Source organism: Leuresthes tenuis, unplaced genomic scaffold, assembly GCF_036924035.1.
Source record: "Leuresthes tenuis unplaced genomic scaffold, fLeuTen1.0.hap1 SCAF_1, whole genome shotgun sequence".
In the NCBI taxonomy this organism is placed as follows: domain Eukaryota; kingdom Metazoa; phylum Chordata; class Actinopteri; order Atheriniformes; family Atherinopsidae; genus Leuresthes; species Leuresthes tenuis.
In genome coordinates this window covers 10,980,943-11,008,011 of record NW_027325355.1, presented here as the reverse complement: position 1 = coordinate 11,008,011, position 27,069 = coordinate 10,980,943, and the positions used below count along the sequence as shown (strand labels likewise).

At 41.4% G+C, this 27,069-nt stretch overlaps 1 protein-coding gene across 1 annotated transcript in view; it reads left to right on the top strand.

Moving 5' to 3' along the window:
- The window catches only part of LOC140296621 (uncharacterized), a 581,862-nt gene that overhangs the window by 338,527 nt on the left and 216,266 nt on the right, over positions 1-27,069 (top strand). The window contains exon 6 of the mRNA XM_072379734.1: positions 16,467-16,985. Within this exon, the coding sequence (XP_072235835.1) occupies positions 16,467-16,985 (519 nt within the window). The remainder of the gene's footprint in view (positions 1-16,466; positions 16,986-27,069) is intronic.

Genomic DNA, 27,069 nt, shown 5'->3' with positions numbered 1-27,069 from the left:
AAAAGATTATTATTTAAATTTAGCTGCTCTCTCACAAAGAAAAGCTCTCCGTCTAATGGAGGATCTAGAAAATTCAAAAAGGAACGAGGTCATGCAACCACTCCTATAACGGAGGTGCTAATAAACTTACAAATCAAAGTCACTCCTAAATGGAGGAAACCAAATCGGGCTACAAAAGTTATCAAAAGCTAAACTGGAATTCTAATCAAACTTTAACCAAAACAAAACTCTGGAGGTACGCTCGACTTCAGTGATCAAACAGAGATCAAAGATACTGAGTACAATGGGGATCAAATACTGAGGACACAGGATTCAAAGGCTAGAGGTTCGGCGGCTAGGATGACGACTGAAGGTACAACACACTGGCCCCCGACAAGGGAAGATGAAGACTATTTAAACACACGAGGAGCCAAGGGGAACAGGTGGAAACACTTGGGAATCGGGGAAGACAATCAGACACTGGACACGGGAGGAAGGGCAAGTTATCTGAAACGAGAGGAGAAGTTAACATTTCAAAATAAAACAGGAAGTGACGAGACAACGGATTTCAAAACTTAAATTGTTCGGAGATCATGACACTCTAATTCAAGCTCTTAGAGTTTCCAGCCGATCTTATTACAATTGTAAGAACTTTACTAAAGTATTCAAGGAATTTAAAAAACACTCCCTTGGGGCGGATGTAGAGCAGTCGTCCACCATTCGGAAGGTCATGGTTCGACCAGGCTTCCCCCGGTTCACTTGTTGAAGCAGCCTTGGCCAAGACATCAGATCTGATATAGAAGACCAGAAAGAAGACAAACTGATTCCTAAACACTTCATTCAAATAAAAGGTACAGATTCAGGTTCACTCAGAGTGTACCCAGAAAGCTGCTGCACGTTAATAATTGATTATAATGAAGTCATATAAGGCTGCAGCAGCTGACCTCTGATCACTTTAAGACTCTTTTATGCTTTGCAGAGTTTCAGAGTGACGGCAGCCTGCAGACACAGAGGACTGATGTCGGAGAAGAAGCAGAGGATTTCCTCTTCATCTACATAGACCTGGTCCAGACAGCAGAGAGCTGCAGAGGGAAGAAGCTGGGTAAGTGACACTTTGATTAATTCTAATTTTAACATTTAATGCTGTTTTCTCTTCTTACAGAGGAACTCTGAATGTAATATGCTCAGTCACACTCGGTTGATCACCGTGCTCTGAAGAGAATGAAACTCTAAAACTCGAGTCCTGATATGAGATCCTGAGTCAGATGTTGTACTGGGCTTTGATACATGACTCAGGTGAAATTAAAACCCAGTAATATAGTTATTACTGATTGCTGATGATGACAGCTCACAGTCAAATATCAGTATTTACCTCCCAGCATCATAAAAACTGACCTCTCCACTACTATTGTAGCTCTCTTCTCGTGTTTAAAACACTTATCTGAAATATTCCCTTTAGCTGATTAGTCAATTCCTCCACCCAGAGTGAAGAAATTATCCATCCATCCATTTTCTATACCGTCAATCCGGTAGCGGGTGGGCTGGAGCCTATCCCAGCAGTCATCGGGCGAAAGGCGGGGTACACCCTGGACAGGTCGCCAGTCCATCACAGGGCCACACATAGAGACAAACAACCATGCACACTCACTCCTAACGACAATTTAGAGTCACCGATTAACCTAACATGAATGATTTTGGACGGTGGGAGGAAGCCAGAGAATCTGGAGAGAACCCACGCAAACACAGGGAGAACATGCAAACTCCACACAGAAAGGCTCCAGGTGGGGATTGAACCTGGAACCCTCTTGCTGTGAGGCGACGGTGCTAAACACCACACCACAGTTTTCATGTTTACATATAGATATCATGCCTTACCTGTGATATCTATGTAGATGAGACAGTGCAAGTAAATGGGCACAAGTGAAAAGTAAGTGTAGTAGACATTTGTTTTTCTATCCCCCGGAATTTGTGGGATTAATCTCATCTTTGTTCTCTGAGAGGAATGTAGTGATCCACGGAGTTTAGGCTTGTATGACGGTTTCTAAACAGCTGTTCAGACCCAGAAATCTCTCTATAGGCAGCATTAGTGACTTAAACATCATTCAGGCAGCCATGGATCAATGAGTAGTGGGGACACATCTCATCTTTTTAGGTAAATGGAATATCCAATGTCATGACATTATGGAGAATCTGTAGGAGGTTGAAGATCATTGATGTAGTTGAGGTGAGAGATTATAACCATGGTCTGTCCCAGGGTTAGGTATTGACAGTGTTTCCAATTAGGAACCAGGATAAAGTTGACAGAGCAATTTTTATGTTGATTTTTAAACAGACTGTTTGGTTGGGATGATCAATAGATGAGTCTAGGAGAGGTTTAGTAGAAAGTGTTGCTCCTTCACCTATGTGGACATCTTTAAGAGGCTGGCTGAAAGTCGTGCTGAAACCATGTGGTCATCTGGTGAGAACGAAAGGTGCAATTGGTTATTATCTGCAAAGTCGTGAGTGGTCAGCAAAGAGAAGGTGCGGTGTCCACCACTAGGTGGCATGTTTAGAAGAGGTAGGAGAAGAAGAGCAAACAGTGTGTGGAAGGTTTATGTTTGTTTGTTTATGCATTTAGCATATGCTTTTATCCAAATCGATTTACATTGCTAGGCAGTCAGGGTAAGGGGGTCTTGACTGAGGACCCCTACTAGAGGTAGTACCTTTCATGCAGGGGATTTGAACCCTTGACAGGCACATGAAAGGTGGAAATCTTACCACTACACTCCACAGCTCAGTTAATAAAGGAGCAAGTGAAAAGTAGTCCTGTTACCGTGGTGATTCTACTTTAGCCACCTTCAAACAGAACAGAAGGGTCCTAGTGGTAGGGAACCCCAGTAAAAAGGTGATGGGGTGTTTATCCTTCTCATGGTACTTTGAAAGAACATCCAAACCTTGTGTGCCATGCCTTAAATTCCACATCTCAGAGTGCAGGTAGATTGACATTGTAATGTTGCAGGCTGCAGAGATGTCAGAGGATTGTGCTGCTACTAATGCAGCAATAAAACACATCACTAAACAACTACAAAGAAGGGAAAATAGACATTTTCATCTTGTGATATCTGTCCACACTATTTATCTGCAACTGAACGTCCCACCAAATACTGACAGTGGAAAGTAACAGTCATGATCCTGCTGGAAGTTGACTCCTGTCTATGGCTTATTTGAATGCCCACTGAGTAACCATGGTAACTTATGTCCCTGAACTAGCCTATTGTTATTCACAAAAAGAAGCTAAAAGGTCGACTATAACAATGCTAAAATCCAAATAACAGAAAACTAAAATCAGTGGGCTGGCGCCTCAGTGGGAAGCATACTACTGGGCGCGTATGTCCCTCCTTAACCTGGGATGCAACACTACAAACAAAAGAAACCACTACAACCACACTAGAAGTGGTTGTAGTGGTAAATCTGACCAGTGATGACATCTGTCTGTCCTCATTCAATCTGGAGAAAATCTTTCTGGAGAAAACCTGGTCTGATGAGGAGAGACGGCATCCATCCCACTTTGGAAGGAGCGGCTCTCATTTCTAGCAATATGGACGAATTTATTAGTCATCCAAAAACATGACAAACCAGGGTTGAGACCAGGATGCAGAGTTGTAGTCTTACACACTTCTCTGCATTTTAAAACAAAAACTTTAACTGAACAAAACCATCAAACTATTAAATGTGGTTTGCTGAATATTAGATCTCTCCCTTTGAAGTCTCTGTTAGTGAATGATTTGATTTGTGATCATCATATTGATATATTTTGTCTTACAGAAACCTGGCTGCAGCAGGAGGATCATGTTAGCATTAATGAATCAACTCCCTCTGACTATTTAAATGTTCATGTTCCTAGAACCACAGGCAGAGGAGGAGGAGTGGCAGCTATCTTCAGATCAGGGTTACTAATCAGTCCTAGACCCAAGATTAGTTTGAGCTCTTTTGAATCTCTGATTCTCAGTTTTTCCCACCCAAAGTGGAAATCACAAACACCTCTTGTGTTTGTTGTTGTGTATCGTCCACCTGGCCCTTATTCTGAGTTTCTGTCTGAATTGTCAGAGTTTTTATCACAGTTAGTGCTGAGTACAGATAAAGTCATTGTAGTGGGTGACTTTAATATTCATGTAGATGTTGAAAATGACAGTATTACCCTCCTGACCTAGGGGTGTCAGGGAGGGTCTCGAAGGCCTTTGCCACCACGTCTGTAGGCTGTATGCGAGTACAAAAAGGCAGAGCGATATCGGCCTTTATACAGCAGGACTGCAGGATTTATTCTCATAAACCCAACAATGCACATTAGTAATTATTACAAACCATGCATAAATGTGACGCTTCTGTCCGTCACCACAACAAAACAAACAACACAAAACAAACCCCTTTCTTGCTTACATTTTACATTGTACCCTGTTAGCTACGTTAGCAGTTAGCAACCGTCACCTCAACGCATGACATTAAAACAGTTAAAACTCAAAATTACTCAGTTGTAACTCTCTATACTTTCCACTCATAACATCGATACTCTTGAAACTTGTTTTAAAACACAGACATGTACATTTGGATAAGTTAACCCCACCTGTATGTGAGTACAAAAAGGCAGAGTGATATCGTCCTTTATACAGCAGGACTGCAGGATTTATTCTGCAGAATCTGCGTAAGGGTTTTGGGTTTCTCAGGCGTAAGGCGCCCCCTATTGACATGAAAGAGTATCGCGCTACTACCAAAAACAACAACAGTACAATGAAATGTGCACTGAAATCCCATTTTCTGATACCATAACATGTAACAAAAAGCATATTTATAGGGGTTTCTTGTTTTCTTTTTGTTTGTTTTAAACCATTTCAAACACAAATTTTAATGCACTCAGTATTTTTGTACACTTAATGAGCTTAGTTTTTAACCCTTTACCTAGGGTTTGTCTTTAACTTATGGGGAAGTTTCAAATCTGAAAGTATAGATATTTCTCAAGTTTTATTGAATTGAATATATACGAAATATTTTCAACGATCAATCCTACATCTATTTACAGGTAGTTTAATCACAAGCATAAGGTCCTTATGCTTGAACATAGTGTTTAATGTGGCAAATCTGTGAATTGCACAGAAGTCCAAAATCAAAACACCACTCTCACAGATCAGCCTGAGCCTTTCCTGCAGCGACACAGTTGAAAACTAAATCACACGCTTGCTCTTCATCCAGGGGTTTGTGAGTATACCCTCACCTGGCCACCCATCTTCCTCTCTAGACACTTCCAGATTATAAGAGTCTGGAGTCCAACTATATCTAGTTGGTATGGCTCCACCTTACACACCTGCTCTGGCTCCCTCCTTGTTTGTGATGCCAGGAATCAGCACACACACCAGCAGTGGACAACAGGGTCAGCAGTAGCGATAGAGTCGACCAGAGACAGCTGAAAGGATCCCGAACCAAGCCAGCCAAGCAGCAGCAAAAACAGCAGCGGTCACAGAGCAACAGAAGCAGACCGGCTGTGAGGCGGCGGTCACAGAGCAACAGAAGCAGACCGGCTGTGAGGCGACCAGCAGAGAGTTGAGGGAGAGGAGTCTGTAAACTTCCTCTTGCTGTGTTGAGCTGCAGAGGCCTGGGGATGATTCTGCATCTTCTGGCCTGTTGGCGGCTTCCTCAGAACTTTCCTCTTTGCCACTTTCAAATGGAAATATGTAGAAACCCTCAGACTCATTCTCCAGAATCTCTTCATCTACTCTGTCACCCCACAGAAGTGCAGGAGAGGATATTTTGGTTTGACTCAAAAAGGACTTTTTAAGTAAGTGTTGTTTTTCAGGCGGTTTGTCTTTCAGGCTTTTATAAACTACAGTGATGTCATGTCCTTTGATGACATGTTTCCATTGTGATGTCATGCAGAACTGTGAGGTCATAATCAGTGCTGACATCACTTCTTGTGATGTCAGCAGCGATGGTGCTCTGTTCTCAGTCACCAGTCATCACGTGTGCTGTTCTGCTCTCTTTTTCAGCTTTATGATCTTAACTGTAAATAATATGCAGCACATGTTCATAGAGCCCAGGCAATGGTGGGAAACATGGATTGTATGAATGCTGTGTGAAATGTAAATGAAAACAGAAGCAGTGACCTGCAGATCCTTTATATATATGTGATAACTGAATCTGAATGTATCAGTGTCCAGGTCAGTAATAATGTATTTATTGTATGTTACGGTGCTCACAGCTGCTTTCTGCACGCCTCACCTGGAAGTATCTTTGAAGCTGCTTTGTATGTTGTCTACACTGACTGTGAAGCAAAAGTAACACAACAGCCACATCTTCAGGCTGTTCTCAGTGTTTCCAGCACAATCATTCAGCTGTTTTCATGCATCAACATAATACAGTAATAACAGTGTAGTTATGGTTGTTTCTATTCAGAGCTGCTTACAAGCAGAATTGGACTATTTCTACGTGTCAACATACAGTGTATAACATCATTTCTAGTGAAAATCTGACTTTGAAAGATGTTAAAATGACAGAATCAGCATGTAAATGATAAAGTGTCTTCCTGTGGATGTTCTCAGATATGTACAGTATGAACACTGTGATCCTTTCCCACATGTCCCAGTATGTTTGATTGTGTTCCAAGTGAGGGTCAGACTGGAGAAAGTGTCATGAAGCTGTCACCCTTAAACAATCAATAAAAGCTCTGAATACAAAAGCATTTCAGTGTCATCTCTATAAGTAATGATGAGAGAAGCAAAAGCTTCAGCTGCACCTCCTGAGCTCTACTTTCCATATTGTCTACACTGACTGTGAATCAAAAGCAGCACAACAGCCACATCTTCAGCTTGTTGTTGAAAAGCTGTTCTGACAACATTCACAGCCCAATAAGCAGCACAGTGACAGCAGTGTAGTTGTGTTTGTGGGTCAGAGGAAATCTCATGTTCCAGCCATGTGATCCAGAACAACCCATGTGAGTGAAGGACAGACTGCAGCACTGATAAAAATGTCAGTTTGAGATGAATTCACAGGCATCAGTGTGTCAGTGGAACTGAAGGTGAACTGTTTGAGAGCTGAACACTGACAGGACTTTGTTTGCATGATGGAAACATGATGAAGAACAACATGACAAACTAAATCCATCATGTCAGAAGATGTTAGAGTGGGAAAAGAATGAAAGAATGAAAGTCAGCAGAAATTCAGCTCCATTATTGAATGAAGTCAAACACATTGAAGAGTTGGATCAGAGTTGAGGAGCTGTGTGGATTTGTAGTTGTGCATTTTCATCCCAGCTGTTAAACAACAGATAACAGTGTGTGTTACTAAATTCACCACCAAGCTGAATATGTTGGTGGGAACATGAATGTTTTTTAGTCTTTCTGCATCATGTGACCCCGATTTTTTTCATCTGCTGTCAGATTCAAATCAAGACCATGAAACCACACAGCAGCTTCAGCTGAGCTGTCAGTCAGCAGCAGCGGTCTTATCTGTGGGCCGCAGGGGCTGATGGGAGCTCTGAGGAGCTGTTAGAAAGCACGTGGCCCTGGTCTGATCTCACAGCTCGTCCTTGTTTGGCCTCAGCTGCATCAGAGCGCCACTTCTCCCCAGGTTCACCAGAGGAAACACCACTGCACAAAATGCTTTTCCTCCCAGCTGCTGCTCTGTGCTGTCTGTGATCAGGTGAGTGTTTCCAGCCAATCAGGAGCCAGCAAACTCCACCTGGAACACACACTGTCACACTGACCTTCATCTGTCTGTCTGAGTCTCTACAGCGCTGGTTGCCATGGCAGCACAGCTGATCCAGGACCAGTTAACACTGACCAGGAGAGTTGGTCAAAGTGTCTCCTTCAGCTGTGGAACTGACCAGTGTGATGAAAACTGGATATACTGGTACCAGAAGAAAGAAGCAGAAACATTCACAGTGATTCTGGATATCAATAAAGATAGTGGTGATGATTATAAAGGTTATGGTCATCCTCAGAAAGATGATTTCTCAGCTGTGAATAAACAGAACGGCTGGGAGAGAGCAGTAAACCACAGCCCAGGTTCACATATTTCACCTCCATCTCAGACAGAGTCACAAACATACTGAGCTGAGGGAGTTTCTTCCTCTCTGCTGTCTTTATTTATTTCAACTTTTATTCAACTTTTTCTTCTTATTAAGAGAAGTTTTCTGAAGGTTCAAAGATAAAAACTGTGAACATTTCAAAGATTTGTTCTGGAAAATGATCCAAATGAAACTTCAATTCACCATAAATAAAAGCAAGACATTTTAAAGACATTTATTTAATACTGAATGTTTTCATTCAAATGTCCAGATAAATATGAATCTCCTGCTTTGAGCTGCTGTTGGAATAAAGTCCATTCCTCCTTTAAAAGGTTTAATGAGCTCTTCATGAAAACACTTCCAGCAGCACTTGTTGTTTAACAGCTTTCAGCAGATTTCACCACATCATTTCACTTTATTCCATTTTAAAAGACAGATCTTGGACTGATCTCAGGTCAGGATTTTGTCCTTCTAGCAGCAGTTTATCAGGACGCTGATTTTGTTGGACAGATGTTCATCAGTTTCCTGTGAATGTTCCTGCTTCCCAGAGGATGAATCCAGAGTGCACTGAGACTGAGACAGGAGCAGGAAAACTTCCTAAATTCATGTGAAGTCTTTGTACCACATTACAGCTCAGAAACAGAACACATGCACAGTGAGGGCATGATGCTCAACACGTTTCTCAAAGCATTTACACAAGGACATTCATTATGTGCTGATAGTGATATGATTTTCTTCCCCTGACACTGAAATAACAATCATCTTTAAGTGATTTCATGTCACTTTTACATCCATCAGCTCCACAGCTTTATATCTCTACATGTTAAGTATAAGGCAGCTTTCACAGCGAGCTATGTGGCAAATATCTGGAAACAACTGAGACTAACAGCCTGAAACATCCAGTTTCTACAAAGATAGCTCATATACACAGTTCTGTGGAATGTTTCTGTACAGTCATCATGGACATTAATGTCATTTCCATTTAGTCATTTAGCAGATGCTTTGATCCAAAGTGACTCACAGGTGAGGAAACAACATCCCAGTGCAGTCAGGCCTACCTCTCATTTCCCTGTATTTGTGTCCATCCTCCAGACTCCTGTGGATCCTTTTTACCTCACGCTAAAAAAGCCAATATCACAGACGGAGAAAAGTTAGATCATGAGAGAGAAAAAAACTCTTGAAACCTTCTGTGAACAAAGCAAGGAGGTCAATAAATAAGTCTACACCTCATTACAGTGGTTAATATTTCTGTCTGAATACGTTTTTGTTTGCATCTGTGTGGTTGTGGACATATTTGATCTAAGGGAACTTCAGATTGAAACCTCGCCAGTGAAGAACTGAATGTAGCACAACGTGTTGGTGTAAAAGACCACTCTGATGCTTAGAAGTCCATACTCCCACCAACTAGTTTAAAACTGAATGATCCTTTCAGATGAGAGATGAAATGTCTTCAACAACCAAGAAGAAGAAGAAGTTGCCCTTATTCAGGCTCTTACCCACAAAGTGTCACCGTGAGGAGCCCCCTTTCCAATCAGTAAACCTTCTTCTAAAAAAGTAGCCCTGAACAGCTGCCTCCAGCTCCTCTGAGGGACACACCTGCCGAACTGGTCATTGACATTAAAATAAAAAGGCTGCAGACAGACCAAAGCTGCTGCGTTGGAGATGAGCCCTCTGTGTAATGCTTCTCACAGTTCATGAAAGAATATTATAAAATAACAATGATTTTAACCATCTGTAATTATACTGGGGCAGCTGCTTATCTGAAGTGTTGCATATGTCACTGTGATCTATGTTATTAATGTCCAAACACATGTGAGCTGTGTTTAGATTTAGCCAAAAGCTGAAGTGGAGAAGAAGATCTTGGAATAAAGAAAGAGGAAAGGATGATGCACAGTTTTTACAGTAATGAATGACACACAGTGGTTCTAACGGCACCCTGGGGCTGTTCACATCTGGTCTTAACGTGATCAGAAGAGTGAACTAAGTACATCTGTGAACACGTTCAACAACGATTCAGCAGCTCCTTTCTCCACCTCTCGACCAAACTCGATAGTTCTTGTGATGAGAGATTTCAACTCGTGTAAACTCTCCCAGGAACTGACGAGCTCCAAACAGCTGGAGACATGCGCCATGCAGGACAGCAACACACTGGACCACTTCTACTCCACCATAAAACCCTCATACCGCTCCATCCCCCACGCTGCCCTTGGACACTCCGACCACTGCATCATACAGATGGTCCCCACATACAGGCAGCCACTGAGAAGGGCCAAACCATCCAGGACTACAGTAAGGAGGTGGACTCCAGAGGAGAGGGACATGCTTCAGGACTGCATGGAGTCTACTGACTGGGAGTCACTGAGGGGCCCTGAGGATGACAACGGCAGCTTTTCTGACACTGTATGTTCCTGCATCAGCTTCTGTGAGCAGGTCTGCCTCCCAACCAAAACCATCACAAGGTACAATAACCAAAAGCCCTGGTTCTCCAAGCAGCTCAGAGAGCTCAGGCGCCGGAAAGAGCAGGCGTACAGAGAGGGTGACATGGACACATTCAGGCTGGCCAGACAGAACCCCAAGAAGGCCATCAAAAATGCTAAAGAGGACTATAGAGCCAGACTGGAGAGTGATTCAGGCACCAACGACCCTGCAGTTGTTGGAGCCCCCTCTGAACCATCACAAACCACAAAGGTAGAAGCCCTGTGTCGCCCCCTCCCCCGGACTAGCTGACGATCTCAACACCTTCCACACCAGGTTTGAGAGACCCCCTGCTGCTTTATTGTCTCCAATCACCCCCCTCCCCCCTCTCTCTCTCTCACAGGCACTGAGAGCTCACCGCCACCCACTTCTCATCCCCTTATCACATATGTGTATGATGAAATATTTTTTAATGTATTCAGTGTGTAAATTCTCCCAGAAAGGTAGCATCATATGATATGGAAGGTTGTGTGTGTTTTTCTGTCACTTTACTCAAAGAAAGTTAAGGCCTTAGCATGCATGAGGTGTTCTTATTGTACCCCAACTCCTTGGAACACAGTAAACACCTCACCTATGAATACATTAAGAAACTGTGAAAAATACAGTTCTTGATCAGCAAACCTAATGCATCTGATATATGTTAGATTAAGCTTTACTTTAATAGCACATATCAAATCAAACACGGGGGAATCATCCTCTTCCTAAGTGGCTCCATCCTCTTACCTATCCTTCTCTCCTCACTCTCCCTAATCTCAAAACTATCTCTCTCTCACTTAACTCCCAAAACTATCTCCAAACTATATTAACGCTATCAAAACTCTAGTATCCTGAACCTGAACTGATCGCAACTCTCCATAAAAAAAAAAAACACATTTTAAATGGAGACTGAGGGGTTTCTATACTTTATACGTCAATACTCGGGCATATAAATCTGACAAAATCTGAAGCACTTCCGGAAGCAGTCACGTGGTTGGGACGGGTAGTGAGGTTGCGACGTCATCATTTTCGGCTCCTCCCCTAAATGAAGTAAGCCGTCTCCTCCATTATTCCACACACGCTTCGAAGCCTCAGCACATTTCGGAACATCACTACAGGAAGCTGCATGCAGGTGAGTCCAGAAAAGAATACATGTAGCGGTCAAACATTTGCAGAAATGTCTTCAAAGTACTTTGTGTCATTGGTTTGATTCCTGCACCTGGACACGGGCAGTCAGAACATGTACTAAAGAGTAAAAAAGTTCAAATAACCTGGCTGCTATACACAGTTAGCATGTCATGCTAATGCTAATGGTCTGCAAACCGTCAGAAACCAGAAACACAACCTCAACTATAGATTTCAATAAGCCGGTCAGATGGACAAATAAAATGGAGCTTTATCCTTTTAGCTGTGTGTTAAACACATTTTCCACTAAAGCTGCAGTTTTCTAAACTTCTTTCTGTAGTTTTGCTGAAATCTTTTGTCATTTAAAAACTTGATGATCAATGTAAAATTTAGAATTGTTCTTTCCAGGCTTATCTGGGTATCATTGGGCTTTTTGATAAAAATGTGGAGCAAAAACATGTGATGTGTGTTTAATGTACACACTATGCCATATTTCATGATTAGATCTTAAAATGGGATTTAATTATGGTCACTATAAATACTGTAATTACATTAAGAGTTTATGTTGTTTTAAGAGGAGTCATAGCATTATAATATAGATTTGTCAGTGATCCAGGAAAGTATCACAGGAGCAGTAGAAATATACAGTTCAGTATCAGTGTCTGATTTCTCAGATTTACACTCAGAAGCCCATTAAAAGATTGTCTGACTGTCCTCTTCAGAAGTGTCTCATGAAAGATTAATTTTTCAGTTTCCTTTACATATCCAATATTTTCTTTTATCCACGTATCAGAAAGGACTGACCGCATGATAAAAAGGTTGTACATGTCTTTACTCATAAAGTCCACCTGCCAACATATGGAGTTAAAATGGAGCTAAAATTATCTTTATTAGGAGGATCTGTGCAACTTTTAGGAGCTGATACTCTGATCTGACCACAACACAAGATCACTTTTTACTCTTTAACTGGACACGTAAGTTTACTAGGTAAGATAATTTCCTAATCAAAATAAAGGAGACTGTAGGTTATTTGGGTTGAAAAACATTTCAGAGTTTTAAGGGTCAGAGAGTTTCCTTCATCTCAAACTTTAGGTTTCACTAAAGCAGCTTTCTGGAATGAATCACTGGACGAGCACTTCTGATGGCAGAAAAACACTCCATTATATTTAAATGACGGCCTCAGAATGGTCCACTTCATGTTGTTCTTCAGAGTGTCTCAGATCAGTCAGACAGCTCCTGCTGACGTGCTGTTAGCCACACAGAACTAAATCATTCCCCCACTGAAACATCACGTCTTCCCAGTTTCAAGCCTCAGTCCAGACTGAAGCTCCCTGAGTGCTGAACCGTTGGCTTCAGAGTTTAACTTGTGACAAATCTGAGATTACTCTGTTACTTTTCTGGATCCCTGACAGCTTCTGGAAATGAGAACAAATTTAGAAACGGAGAAAATCTGAACTTCAGGCTTTGGGATGATATTGGGACCCTTTCCTCAAACAGTATCATTGTCTTAATGTAGTATTATTACATTTTTTTTTCTTAATTTGATCAAAAAGCTCCAAATATTTTGAACTGTGACCTTAGTGGATCTTTAAAGAACCATTTTAAAGTTAACAGGGATTTAAATAAAAACACAGTAATAAGTTAAACTAGAAAATTTCTGGGAATTTTGATATGGGCATGCCCTACTGCCCATTTCTGCCCCCTTGCTGCTTTGCTTATGAGGTTACAATATGTTGTGGTCCAAATCCTCCAGAGTCTTTAAATGTTTGTACGATGTGTGTACGATAAACTATGGACGAGCAAAAGGCTTCCGAATTCAGCACGTGTGTTCATTAGCATTAAAGTTTCGATAGAAGTAACGTAAAAAAATTCTAAATGCCACCCCAATGAGACTTTACGATGCTGTAGTCCAAACCTTCCCGAGTCTTTAAAAGTTTGAACGATGTCTGTACGATAAAGTTTGGCCGAGCAAAGCCTCTCCAAAATCAGCATGTCAATCATTAGCATTAAAATTATGACCAATTTAAAGCGTCATATCTCAAAAACCGTAGTAGCCAGCATAACAAGACGCTAATATGTTGTAGTCCAAAGCGTCCCGTGTGTTTGAACATTTGAACGATGTTTCTACGTTATAGTGCGGCCGAGCAAAAGTCCTCCAAAAATTGGCATAATAGCCTCATAGCATCAGCTAATAGAGCATGTCTACCTGATGTAACATTAGCATTTTAGGCTTCCCTGCAAAATGCTAATGATGCTAGTATGTTAGCATTTTAGCATGATGTTAGCATCTGCTGGTTCTGTCTAAGTTGGTTCTGGTTATGTCTGAGGTGGCTCTGGTTATATTGCATTCACTCTGAGGCTCCCCCTGAGGAATGCATAGGATTTGTGTTGCCACGGTAACAAGCCTCATGTTAACGGTTGGGCAAATTTTAACGTTAAATTTCTCAGAAACCGTAATAGCCAGTATAATGAGACTGAAATATGTTGTAGTACTACGCGTCCCGGGTTGGGGAACATTTTAATGATTTTTCTACAATGACCTGTTGCCTAGCAACAAGCGTCCAAAATCAAATTTACACTTTTTTTTAAAACTTAGCTATCGCAAAAACCGGAGCACCTAGCGTAACGAGGCTTAATGACCATTTAGTACAAAGCGACCCAAGTGTTTAAACGCACGAATGATGTCTCTACGATAAAGTTAGGCCAGGCAATAAGCGTCCAAATTTCTTCGCTTCCTGGCTTCTACCGTTACCATGGTAACGCTTTTGATTGAGACAAGTAAGGCCCATCGAGGCACGATGGAGACGCACGTAATGACGTATGCATTACGTGGGTTGCGAGTTTCGGTTCGGGCCGAATTAACTGATTAATTTTTTTTGGTAACAAAATGTTCAGAATCCTCATAGAAATGAACTGGGATGACGCGAAAAAAAAAAAAATGTAATCACAGCTTCATGAGATTTGAATATGTTGTAGTCCACAGTGGGGCGAGTTGTGGAATATATTAATGATGTCTTTACGACAACCTGTTGCCTAGCAACAAGCGGCCAAAGTCAAAATGACGGTTTTCAAAAATTCAAAGTTCAAAATGTCAAAAAGCGTAATAATTCGCATACTGAGGTTGTACGGGCGCTTAGTACCCATCAGCCTGAGTCTTTGAAAGTTTGAACGATGTCTCTACGATAAAGTATAGCCGAGCGATAAGCGCGCAAATTTTCGACCTTTTTTCCGGTTTTCGGCACCTGGCGTTGCCACGGTAACACTTTTGAACAATAAAAGTAATGCCCATCGAGGCATCGTGGAGACGCACGTATTGATGTATGACATGTGTGGCTTCACGTTGCGGTTCGAGCCGCATTAGCGGACGAAAACCCGTGCGGAATAATGATAAAAAGAAAAGGGAAACTTTTCTAGATACTAATAAATTGCCTTCTTTTTTCATGTTTTTCCACGTTTTTTTTTTTTTTTTAGGATTTTTTTATATATATATCAGAGCGGGGCCATAATATACACCCACTGCTTGGTAGCGGGCTTTTTACGACTTTAGCTTGTTAGCAAAATGCTAGCTAAAGTAGCCGAATTTTGCATATAAAATGTTTTTTTCTCCTCATTTTTTCGGACTTTTTTTTTACTCTGCAGGGGGTATTTACTTTTTTTGTAGTTAGTTAGTGGGGAGTTAGTGGGCAATTGCAATATGGTCATGCCATTTCTTTGCATGCCCATAATTAAATGTTTAACGAATGAAAAGGTTATCAAGAGAAAAAGAAAAGTGGGTGTGGTTTAACATGCTGCACGCCACAGCTGGACCTTATTGTATGTACTGACAGTTTCAGACAGAGTCCATCAGTCGGACCAGGACCAAAATGGATCGGCAGAACCAGGATCCGAACCCCTCCACCAGGACCAGAGCCGACTCATCCTCAGGTTCCACCGGGCTACAGGTCAGTGTGGAGGACGCTAAAGACACGAGGACGAGTGTCGAGGCTCCGTGTATCCTCCGCTCGTTCTTCTTTTCCATCAAATGTGGAAAAGTGTCAAAGTTTGTGTTTTCCCTCGTTAAGTGTTTCCTGGTTTCATCTCCTCTCGCTGAGCTGCAGATACAGATGTGCTTAGACTGAACATGTGCTGCAGACTGAATTATCTGCTGGAAGAAAATCAGTGGGCAGATTGTTGGACATTTTCTGGCTCTCAGTTTTTAGATTTGAGTAACACTTCTGGGTCTTTAATGGTTAGATGTCAGGTTTGTAGAGTTCTCTACCTCAGGTCAAGAGCTGTTTTAGAGAGAATCAAAGGTTGAGTTAAAACGGACTGTGTTTCCCTGACGGCTGTTGAGCTGAATGGCTGCAGACCTCTGGGTTGTAAGCTGGAGCAGAGAGTTGGTGTCAAGAATGTCATGTATTACCACCACTGTTACTTTTATTCATTTAAACCACTGGTCATCAATCTTTCGCAGCCCAACCTCTACATGGTGTTTAAGTGAACAACTTGGACAAGACTGTGCTTCCTTCTGTCATTTAGAAATATTGTAGCATAAGTTCTTTTTCAGAATTTCATCATGACAAAAATTATTAGTAAAAGAGCAAAAAACAAGAGTTTATAGCTTAAAAACCTGAATGTGTACAGAACACATCAAAGCACAGTGCTGATAGCTGAGGGCACTTATTAACACGTTCAGCGTTCATGTTTCATCTGAAATATTGAGAACTGTGTGGCTCAGTCAGTCCAGGTTCAGGTAGAATACGTTGGTTAGCTGAGAGAAATCTTTTGTGTGAATTTCAAAAGAATCTAAGTCTTCTTCCTCTCTGTCATTGCAGAAACATATAGCCCAAGAGGGATCCAGATGGCACTGCTGTAATCACTGTGGGGAATTTTTCAAAAGATCATCACATCTGAGGTATCATCAGAGGCTTCACACAGGAGAGAAACCATATAGCTGTGGTCAGTGTGGGGCAGCTTTCACTACATTATCTAATCTAAAGAAACACAAACGTATTCACACAGGAGAGAAACCTTACAGCTGTGATCAGTGTGGGGCAGCTTTCACTGCGTTAGCTAATCTAAAGACACACCAACGTATTCACACAGGAGAGAAACCTTACAGCTGTGATTTTTGTGGGAAACGCTTTAGTTGGAATGATAACTTACAGTCACACCGACGTATTCACACAGGAGAGAAACCTTACAGCTGTGGTCAGTGTGGGGCAGCTTTCACTACATCGTCCCATCTTAAGACACACCAACGTAGTCACACAGGAGAGAAACCTTACAGCTGTGGTCAGTGTGGGGCAGCTTTCACTACATCGTCCCATCTTAATACACACCAACGTATTCACACAGGAGAGAAACTTTACATCTGTGGTCAGTGTGGGAAAGCTTTCACTAGATCGTCCCATCTTACGTCACATCAACGTGTTCACACAGGAGAGAAACCTTACAGCTGTGGTCATTGTGGAGCAGCTTTCACTCACTTATCTAGTCTGAAAAAACACCATTGTACTCACACTGCAGATAAATGATTGGTTTACATCAGCAGCAAATTTTAGGGCAGATAAGAAAACATTCACCTGGGAGCAACAACAACTTTGTTCAGATTAAAAATCTTGTTTGTGGATTACCACCTTCTCTTGTCATGACTTTTGCTCTGAGTGTTCTGTGGGTAGCACATTTGAAGAACGATTCCAAGTGCTTTATAATTTGTTGGGGTTTTTTTTTTTTAACTATGGACAGATCTCCCACTGTTCAAGACAAATATGGCATCAATTGTGAGTTGATGGACAGAACAATGTGAAATCTGTTTGAAATTAGAAACATGTTTTATTTTGTTATTCTGAACATATTTGTTTTGTTTAAAGTTAAGATTACAAAGTAGCTTTGCACCAGTTGTGGGTATTTATGTAAACATACAACATCTGTACAAGTAATATGTAATTTCACTTTGATGTAAAGTCTAGCTTTACACTCGTCTTTATTTCATTGTTTTGCATTTTATTAAAGGTCAGATGTCAACATTTCTCATGCTTTTCATGTTCTTGCTATAGGGATATTTTTGAAGAAAATGTGTGATTGGGAAAGTTGATCCTTATCATCTTCCAGAAATCCCAGAAATCTTTAATGCAGTCTGAAAAAGTTTTGGATTTATTCCCTGTACTTTCCAGACAGCTGTTTGATTGTTATGACTGAAACTGAAAGGTAAGGCTGTTCCAACACTAAAAGGGCACGAGGCTCAACTTCAAGCTGTGAAACTGTTTCAAATGTCATTCAGATATCACAAGCCTCCAATGTTCTTTCCAAAAAAAACTAGCCTTTTCTGCCTCTACTTTTATAAAAGTGATGCTCTGTTCTGTTAATAAACCCTTTCAGTTTATAGCCTCTGCAGCTGTTTCCCATCATCCCCACCGGCAAGGTGGGGATGATGGGAAAGTGGTGCACCCTGCACCTGCAGGTACATATTGGGGATAATTGTCCACAGACTCTGAACTGGATTTCTCATTTAAAAAACACCACATCAACCTCTTTGAGTAATGCTGATCAATGTTACATTAATGCCCTGTGAAACCAAGTACCTCATCATTGACTCATATCCTCCATGCATACAGATGATCTGTGATGGAGATAATTTAATTTCCAACACTGTGGCTAAATGGCTGGGATCAGTTCATGATTCTAGGATCTTTCGAGCATCCTCACTGGCACAGAGGTTTGCACAAGGTGCGATAAATTTTAGGAGTGTACTTGAAGTAAGGTGTACATAGCATATGGCATCAAGGAAGCTCTCCAACACTGGAGATGCTCCATTGTTTGTTGCAGCAGACAGATGTTTCCAACCTGAAACACCTGAAACCTCAAACAGGTGTACGCAGCATTAAGTTCTATGCATCGTGTATCGTTCTTTCACACATGTTGTGTATCGGTGTTGAAGTGTAAGTGTCCACATTTTTATACTCAAGAGTGTCATCATTTCTGCTAGCTGAGTTGTTAGCAGTTTGAAAAGTCTGAGCAGAAATTCGGACAGAGCTATGGTGGTGGAAGGGCTGCGACACTCCCTGATCAAGTCCGCCCTGTTCCGGACCACCGAGGAGCCACAGGTCGGGCCGCCGGGAGCTGCGGTGTTCATCTGAGCGGCAGTCCATCCATCCATCCACCAGGCCGACCCAGGCCCAAAACGGTCTGGGTTGGTGAACCTGCGCTCCTCGTTTTTGCTTCTGCCTGGGGATCAACACACACTCATCACACCCCTGGCTGCAGTCATGGTGGTTGTTTCCTTGGCTCTTTGCCTCGCCATGGCAGGGCATCTTGGCGGCTCTATGGTCGGAAATCCAGACTCTTTATGCCCGCGACTGACCATCAAAAGCGGTGCATCTTCTTCACTAAGACCTGAGCCAGCAAACTGGCCACTGGACGTAGATGTTGCTCGATCTGTCTCGCTCCCATGTCCGTGTGAGTTGGATATTTGTTGTTTTCCTAATGCGTTTTCTCTGATGAACCACACAGGTGCCATACGAGGTAATATTTATTCTCGTGAGGGTTCGACTGTATTGAGCATTAAGCGGAAATGTTTTGTCTTTATGCTTCTTCTGTTGACTGGTATTCACCCAAATCCTGGTCCCCCAGTTACATGTAGCACGCTATCTGATTTAAAAAATATGTCTGGTTTGCATATCATACATGTAAATGCTCGCAGTCTGCTTTCTAACATGAAAATGGAAATGCTAAAAATTTGGGTTGAGTCGACTGGTGCAGATGTAATTGTCATCTCTGAGACCTGGCTCTCAAAATCTGTCTTGGACAAAGATGTATCAATTGAGGGTTTCAATATTTTCTGCTCTGATCGTCCTAAAAAGGCCGGTGGCGTGGCGATCTATGTCAGATCCAGTCTTGCCACACGGGTCTTGCTTTCCAAGTCTTTTGTTAAACTTTGAATTCTTAGCTTTAAGTATTGTCTTGTCTGGTGGTCAACACCTAACTCTTGTTGGTTGCTATAGGCCCCCTTCCGCTAATGCAGAGGCATTAACCTCTTTAATGCAGCTGTTAGCTCAACTGAAATTCAAGGAAATTGTTCTGGTAGGTGATTTTAATTGGGACTGGCTTTTACAAGTATCTGATCCTTTTAAGGCCCAGTGTCTGGCTCTTAACCTCACTCAAATTATTGAAAGCCCCACTCGTCTTAACCCCAAATGCTTAAGCAAATCTTTTCTTATCGATCTTTTAATAACTAACATGCCACATAAATATTCTGCCACAGCAGTTTTTGCTAATGATCTGAGTGATCATTGTGTGATCGGTTCAGTTAGAGACATTAAAATCCCTCGCACTAAGCCTCATATTGTTCATAAAAGAAGTCTTAAGCACTTTGTTGAACAAGCTTTCCTTCATGATCTTTTCCATTTTAACTGGGACAGTATTTTATTAATTGATGATTTAAATCTTGCTTGGGAATATTTTCATGACAGTTTTAGCTATTTTATGGACAAACATGCTCCTCTTCGTCGGTTCAGGGTGAAGGGACGAGAGAGCCCCTGGTTCACTGCTGAACTGACTAATCTCCTACATAAGAGAAATCAGCTCTGGGCCAATGCAAGGAAGTCAGGCCTTACGGCTGATTGGCTACTTTTTCGCCAAGCTCGAAAATCAGCAGGACCTGATAATCTTCCCCCTTACTTTTTACATTTAGCCGCACGTATTATAGCTCAGCCTGTATCTCACATTTTGAATCTTTCTATCCAGAGCAACGTCATTCCAGATGTGTGGAAAACTGCTCATGTCGTCCCTCTCCTGAAAGGGGGTGACCCCACTTTATTGAATAATTATAGACCCATCTCCAAGCTCTCGATTTTAGCAAAAGTTCTTGAAAGGCTGGTGAATGACCAGGTCAAGGACTACATGAGCCTGAACAATATTTTATCTCCCTTTCAGTCAGGTTTTAGGAAGCGGCATAGTACAGCAACTGCTGCCATTAAGGTGATAAATGATATTGTGGAAGCCATGGATGCCAAGAAATACTGCACTGCCCTTTTTATTGATCTTTCAAAGGCATTTGATACAGTCGATCAGAGAATTTTATGTCAGCGACAGTCTACCATTGGAATGTCAGACCATGCTGTTGACTGGTTCTCCAACTACCTTTCCGGCCGCAACCAGTGTGTGTAGTCCGATGGTCTTAGCTCCGGGTTCCTAAACACTTTAAATGGTGTGCCGCAAGGTTCCGTCTTAGGACCCACTCTTTTTATTATTTATGTGAATGGGGTAGGCCAAAACATAAATGCATCTGTACATCTTTATGCTGATGATACCGTCATCTATTGTTGCGCATCTTCTGTCGCCCAGGTGTTCAAAGAACTGCAGTCTGCTTTTGACACCATTCAGGCACAATTGTCTTATCTCAGGCTAGTTCTAAATGCAGGTAAAACTAAGTCTATGTTCTTTTCAAATAAAAAGAAGGTGCCTGCTGTTTTACCCTGTATTATGTCTGCTCAGGGTACCCATATTGAGTCTGTGGCCACTTATAAATACCTTGGCATAACATTGGACGATAGCCTTTCTTTTAAATGCCATATTGACCAATTACTGAAGAAACTTAAATTAAAACTGGGGTTTTTCTTCAGAAATAGAGCCTGTTTTTCTTTTAATGCAAGAAAACGTATTGTTGCAGCCACTTCCTTGCCACTCCTGGATTATGGTGATGTTGTTTATATGAATGCCTCTGCTCACTCCCTACATCTACTGGATGCTGCATATCACGGATCTTTGAGATTCATAACTGGTTGTAAACCCCTTACACATCCCTGCACTTTGTACTCTCTCACTGACTGGTCTTCACTTTCCATGCGCAGAACCACCCACTGAATATCTATTTATCTATAAATCCATCATTGGACTACTCCCCTCCTATTTGTCCACATACTTGACATGGAAACAGTCTGATCATAGCCTCCGGTCCCTGGATTACATCACATTTGCCATCCCCTCTGTCCGTACTGAACTTGGCAAAAAGGCGTTCTCCTACGCTGCGCCTATAACATGAAACAGGCTCCAACAGAAGCTGAAGCTGTCCAGTTTTATTTCGCTAGAGGACTTCAAATTACTTGTAGGAAGGCTGGTGAGACAGTCAGTGGGGTCTGCACATGTACTGTACTTAACTAGTTAATTTTTTCTTTAATTTTATTATTATTAATTATCATATGTTCCTGTTTTATTTTTGTCTCTTGTACGTTCAGTTAATCTGTAACTTTGTGTTTTACTGCTGCCTATCTAAAACTGGTCTCTCTTGCAAATGAGACCCTGGGTCTCAATGAGATTTTACCTGTATAAATAAAGGTTAAAAAAAAACGATGAACAGTTAAATGGCTGAAGCATCTATTCCAGCGTGAAGGACAAATATCCAGCTGTTGGTTAAAGAAAAAGAAGATCTAATGCATCAGATATAAATCTGAAGAAGGTTCGGTCACAGCTTCTTTGACACAAAGAAAGGTATCAGGTACAATGATGAAAACTTTTAGGGAGGCTGAAACAACTCAATGTATCACATGTTCCACTATGTAAATGTTCATGTGTGGTTTCCATCTATGTGCCACATTGCATTTGGTGCAGGAACAGAGTATCGTCTCCGTCTCAGTGTGCGATTGGCCACAACTTGCACTTCAGTCCCAGCTGGGTCCACTCTGCTTAAGGAGTCAAGTACTCTTGTAACTACAACAAAAAGAGCAAAAAATGTTAGATCTCAAATACAAACTACATGAAATATTAACAGCATCTCATTTAATTTAAGCAGTTCTATTCTTATTATATCGTCTTATTTTAGTCAGATATTTTAATCATTGTAACACCGACACAATATTTGTATGAAAAGCACTAAACATACATTTTATATTATTATTATTCTTATTTAGGTCTGACAGAGAGACTGCACTGATGGAGCTTACAGAGGACTTTCAGATAAGGATCCACTTTATATTAGACTCACTTTGCAGCAGCAGTTCCCTGGCATGATTTCATCATTCTGTGTCCTGTGTTTGAGTGTCACAACACCAGGAGTGTAAAAAAAGCTGGACAACGCCACCTGGGAGGACCTAAACCCCAGGAACTCCACCCGGGGTGTCTTAAGGTTGCTCAGGTTGGAATACCACACAAAGACAGACGTGATTTCCAGCACAAACAATAGATGTATCATGTAGATCTCATGGACAGACCTCGCTGCCAAACATTCCCACAATGCAATTGTGCCTAACAGGTCTGGCTCCCATTCAGGTACTAACCAGGCCCAACCCTGCTTGGCTTCCAAAATCAGGTGTGTTCAGGGTGGTGTGGCTGTAAGCGACAGTCTCTGTAATAAATATGTATTATATAGGTGCTGGAACCATGTTTCCTCTATTTTACCACATAGTTGATTTTAGAGGCTGATGCTGATCCTGCACATGTTCTTCTCTCTCGTGTTGGTTCTCTGCAGCTGAAAGTGAGACTCTCAGATAACTTAGTGTCTGTCAACCTCTTCTGTTCCCTGTGTGTAGTTTTGTGTTCATCATCACAGAGAAACCATCCATCCATCCATTTTCTATACCGTCAATCCGCCGGTCGGGTAGCGGGTGGGCTGGAGCCTATCCCAGCAGTCATTGGTACACCCTGGACAGGTTGCCAGTCCATCACAGGGCCACATAGAGACAAACGAGACAAACAACCATGCACACTCACACTCACGGACAATTTAGAGTCACCAATTAACCTAACATGCATGTTTTTGGACGGTGGGAGGAAGCCGGAGTACCCGGAGAAAACCCACGCATACACGGGGAGAACATGCAAACTGCACAACCTGGAACCCTCTCGCTGTGAGGCGACGGTGCTAAACACCACACCACTGTGCAGCCTACAGAGAAACCAATGAAGCTTAATTCAATAATATATTTTGTTTCTGCATCTCTAAATAGCTCGTTTGCAGTCACTAATGGCCATACTTCCCTGGTCACACCTTTTTTGTCCAAAGACTTTGAGAGCACACACAAATCGTGGCATCTCATTTAAGTCTGTTCTAAAAGTTTTTAACAGTGCTCAGCTCACAATGGCTTCATCCGTCTGAATTCTGAGAAGTTAAAAATGAGTGTTTACTCCCAGCTTTATGTGAATTTATAAAGAGTATTCTATCAAAATAATACCAAGAAAACTGATCTTTTCCTGATAAGTTCAGGAAACTTTAGTGATATTAAGTAACTTCCCTCAAACAGATCGGTCAACATGTCTTGTACTGAAGTTATTGAGCTAAAGTCTCATATTATATTTAAAGTCTACTTTCATTAACTAACAAGAGGTTGAGAAACAATCAATTCAAAGTCATTATAGATTCACTTGCTGTGTCTTTAAAGTTTGCTGCTCATACACAGAAGGTGGCTTGAAGAAATATTTTAATAGATGAAATGATGGACCCCAGTTTAGTCCCCAGAATGACTGAGATCATACATTTACAAGCACATAACATGTTCCTTAATATTAGTTTACTTCTTTTATGAATACTACTTGGATATACTATATAGCAGAGTGTTAAAGCTGTTTCTCCTGGTTTCTGTGGTGTGTGACTTCCTCTCAGGAACACAGACAGCACGCAGACACATGTGACATCATGAACAGAGAAGGAATATTTCTGTGAAACGTTAAAGCTGTAACGGATCAAATACAGGTGCAGATGAACAGGTTTTCACTGTAATCACACATGATGTTCAATACACACATACAGCAATCTGTTGTATGTTTGTACTCTGCTGTGGACTGAGCTGTATCTTTTAAAATGGCTTCATGTTTAATATTCTATATCAGTGAGCAGTTAATAATGCACAGACATGAGAAATTCAAAGCAGACTCTTTGGAGTCTTCACTCCTGAACCTGTTGCCTAGGCTACCCGACCTCAGGTAATTATCGATTGTTGAAACATGTTCAGTCTTTAATGTCAATAAAACCTCCTTTAACTGTGAAGGAAGTGGAGTCTTTATTGATGGGAATATGTCGCCCTCTGGCGGTGAAAAGATAAATAGCATCACGACTGAATACTTTAGTTCTTATAACTGTAATAATGAGCAACTGGACTTTCTGGATATTTCACTTCTCATCTGAAAGATGTCTTCAGCTTTAACTAGTTGGTGACTGTCGGCTGATCAGCAGCTTAAAGACTATTCACACTTGGCAGGTCTGTACGGTCACACTGACACACCTCAGTCCAAACCATCTGTTTTCTTTGTCCAGAATGTGGACATCACTGTCCTCAAAAGAGTGTCCCTTCACCTTAAGATGGAGGTGAACTGCTTAGCCTTCAAACTGCACATCTGTATCTGTTAGATCAAAATATGATGACTCTACAGAAACGGACATTCAGGACCAGAGGGTGAAGAACTTAGAAGATGGGGACCTCACCCAACCAGAAAAGGATTTTCTGCAAAGCACTCAGTTTTGCCATTTCTCCACAACAGCTGCCAGTGGTGGACCTCATCACAGCTGCTGAATCTGTGATAAAGACTGACAACATCTCAGAAGAAGGCAGAAACAAGCTCAGGAGGAGGAGAGACACTCTGAGGAGGAACAACACAAACTGATCCCCAAACAGAACAAGAAATGACACAAACAAATAAATGGAGTCCAAATGGATCCTGAACTTTGATGTCTGAATCCAGATGTTGTCAGTAAGAAATGTGGATTAGAACACGTAGAAAAACTGAACAAATACTGCTGAAGCTGCTTCACAACGTGATGGAAATATTAATATATTCACAAATATATCAGGTGTGAGTGTTGAGATTAAAACAATATGTGATTTGTTCTGAAAGAACTGCCTCATTAACAAGCTTCTGCTCTCAAACTGCACAGATCTGAGCGCAGAATGGGATTTGTTGAATTTTTGGACATTTTCTGACCTTCCCATCAAACTGAAAATAATAAATGCACAACACACTAAAACACACATTTCTTGTGTGAATTAAACTTGTCCTGAGAGAAGTGGGTGCAGAATATTGAAAATATAGCCCCTAAAAAGACATAAAAAGATCACACCAGCTTCTCAATGAGGAACATACATGTACATGTACCAGTTAAAGTCAGTTTTTGACACATTTATTTAGCTTTTGATACATAATTCTTGTTCTGACGATCAACATATTTCATTCACAGCAAGTTGTGTCCCTCCACACATGTGCAACACTTTTACCAAAACCAATTCAATGTGGCATCAGAAAATAAACTGCGAGTGACACGACCAACAGGAAATTACATCATCAAGCCATGTGCTAACTAACACAATGAACAGACCAAAACTAAGTCAGTAACGATGTGTAAAATGTAATTAATCCCACAGCACTTTACACTATGAAAGTATACGTAGACGTGCACAGAAAAGTGCACAAAGATGTCCCGGTTATCAGATTTCTATGGAACATTTTACTGATCTGATCTGCATGCAGTTCTGTCTTCACCCAGCTGTCTGTTTGACTGATTAAAGGAGAAAAGTGCTGATATGTTGGCGGCCCGTTAGCCATGGTTTGGTGAGGCAGAGTAAAGCTGTTCTCTGTGCAGCATCTACAGTGGAAGTACAGCAGATGTAGGGGTGCACGGTGTAAAACAGTTGTGTTCACAGCTGGTTTACTCCCCTGTTACTCGTGTCCTCTGCAGTGTGTTTGGGATAATGTGGGATGGGAATGTGTGAGCGAGCTGCTTCTGGGTTTTAGCTGTTCAGGAAACGGCTTTAAGGTTGATGGTGTGGTTTTGTAAATTTAACTCTTTATAATCAAGTGTTTTTAAGAATGAATGCGTACAGGAAATACTCAGAATATTTTGTATTGTGAAACTATTTTGTAAAACAGAGACACCTCCTCTGTAAGGATGTGGTTCGGCACCGTCAGTGGTCAGTTAGTTCGTTAAGGCCTGCTGATGGTGGAGGATGATCATGTCCCACGATGCCTCCATGCTGTTCTTGGCTCTGTATCTTTTCTAGATAAATGAAACAAATAATTTTGCACCATATTCTGTTTCTGCGTTGCTGTCATCAGCTGCTCAGAAGCTGCCTGGTTACAGTCCTCTGATACATTTGTCACGATTTGGCAGAACTCAGGACACAGATGCAGGGTATAATGGTCTTTATTATCAAGTCTATAACTCTCCAAGGCAGAGAAATAAATATCAGTTATCAAAATTATCTAGAACACATTTCTTCCAATAAATAGGAAGAAGCGTGACTATAAAAATGATCAAACAAAAGGTCACTCCACTCTAGGAGGAAAACAAAAGACTAATATAATAGGAAGCACTCTTTCGATGGAGGCAATGTCACAAAAAAAAGACTCTTTAAAAACCAGAGGCACTATGAAAAGATGATCAAAAACAAAATCACTCCTTACAGAGGAAACACAGACTATGCACTTCAACATTTAAACTAAATCTATGACACAAAACTTACTAAATCAAAATCAGTCTCTTGGAGGAATGCAATGGAGCAGAACACTGTGGCGAGGCT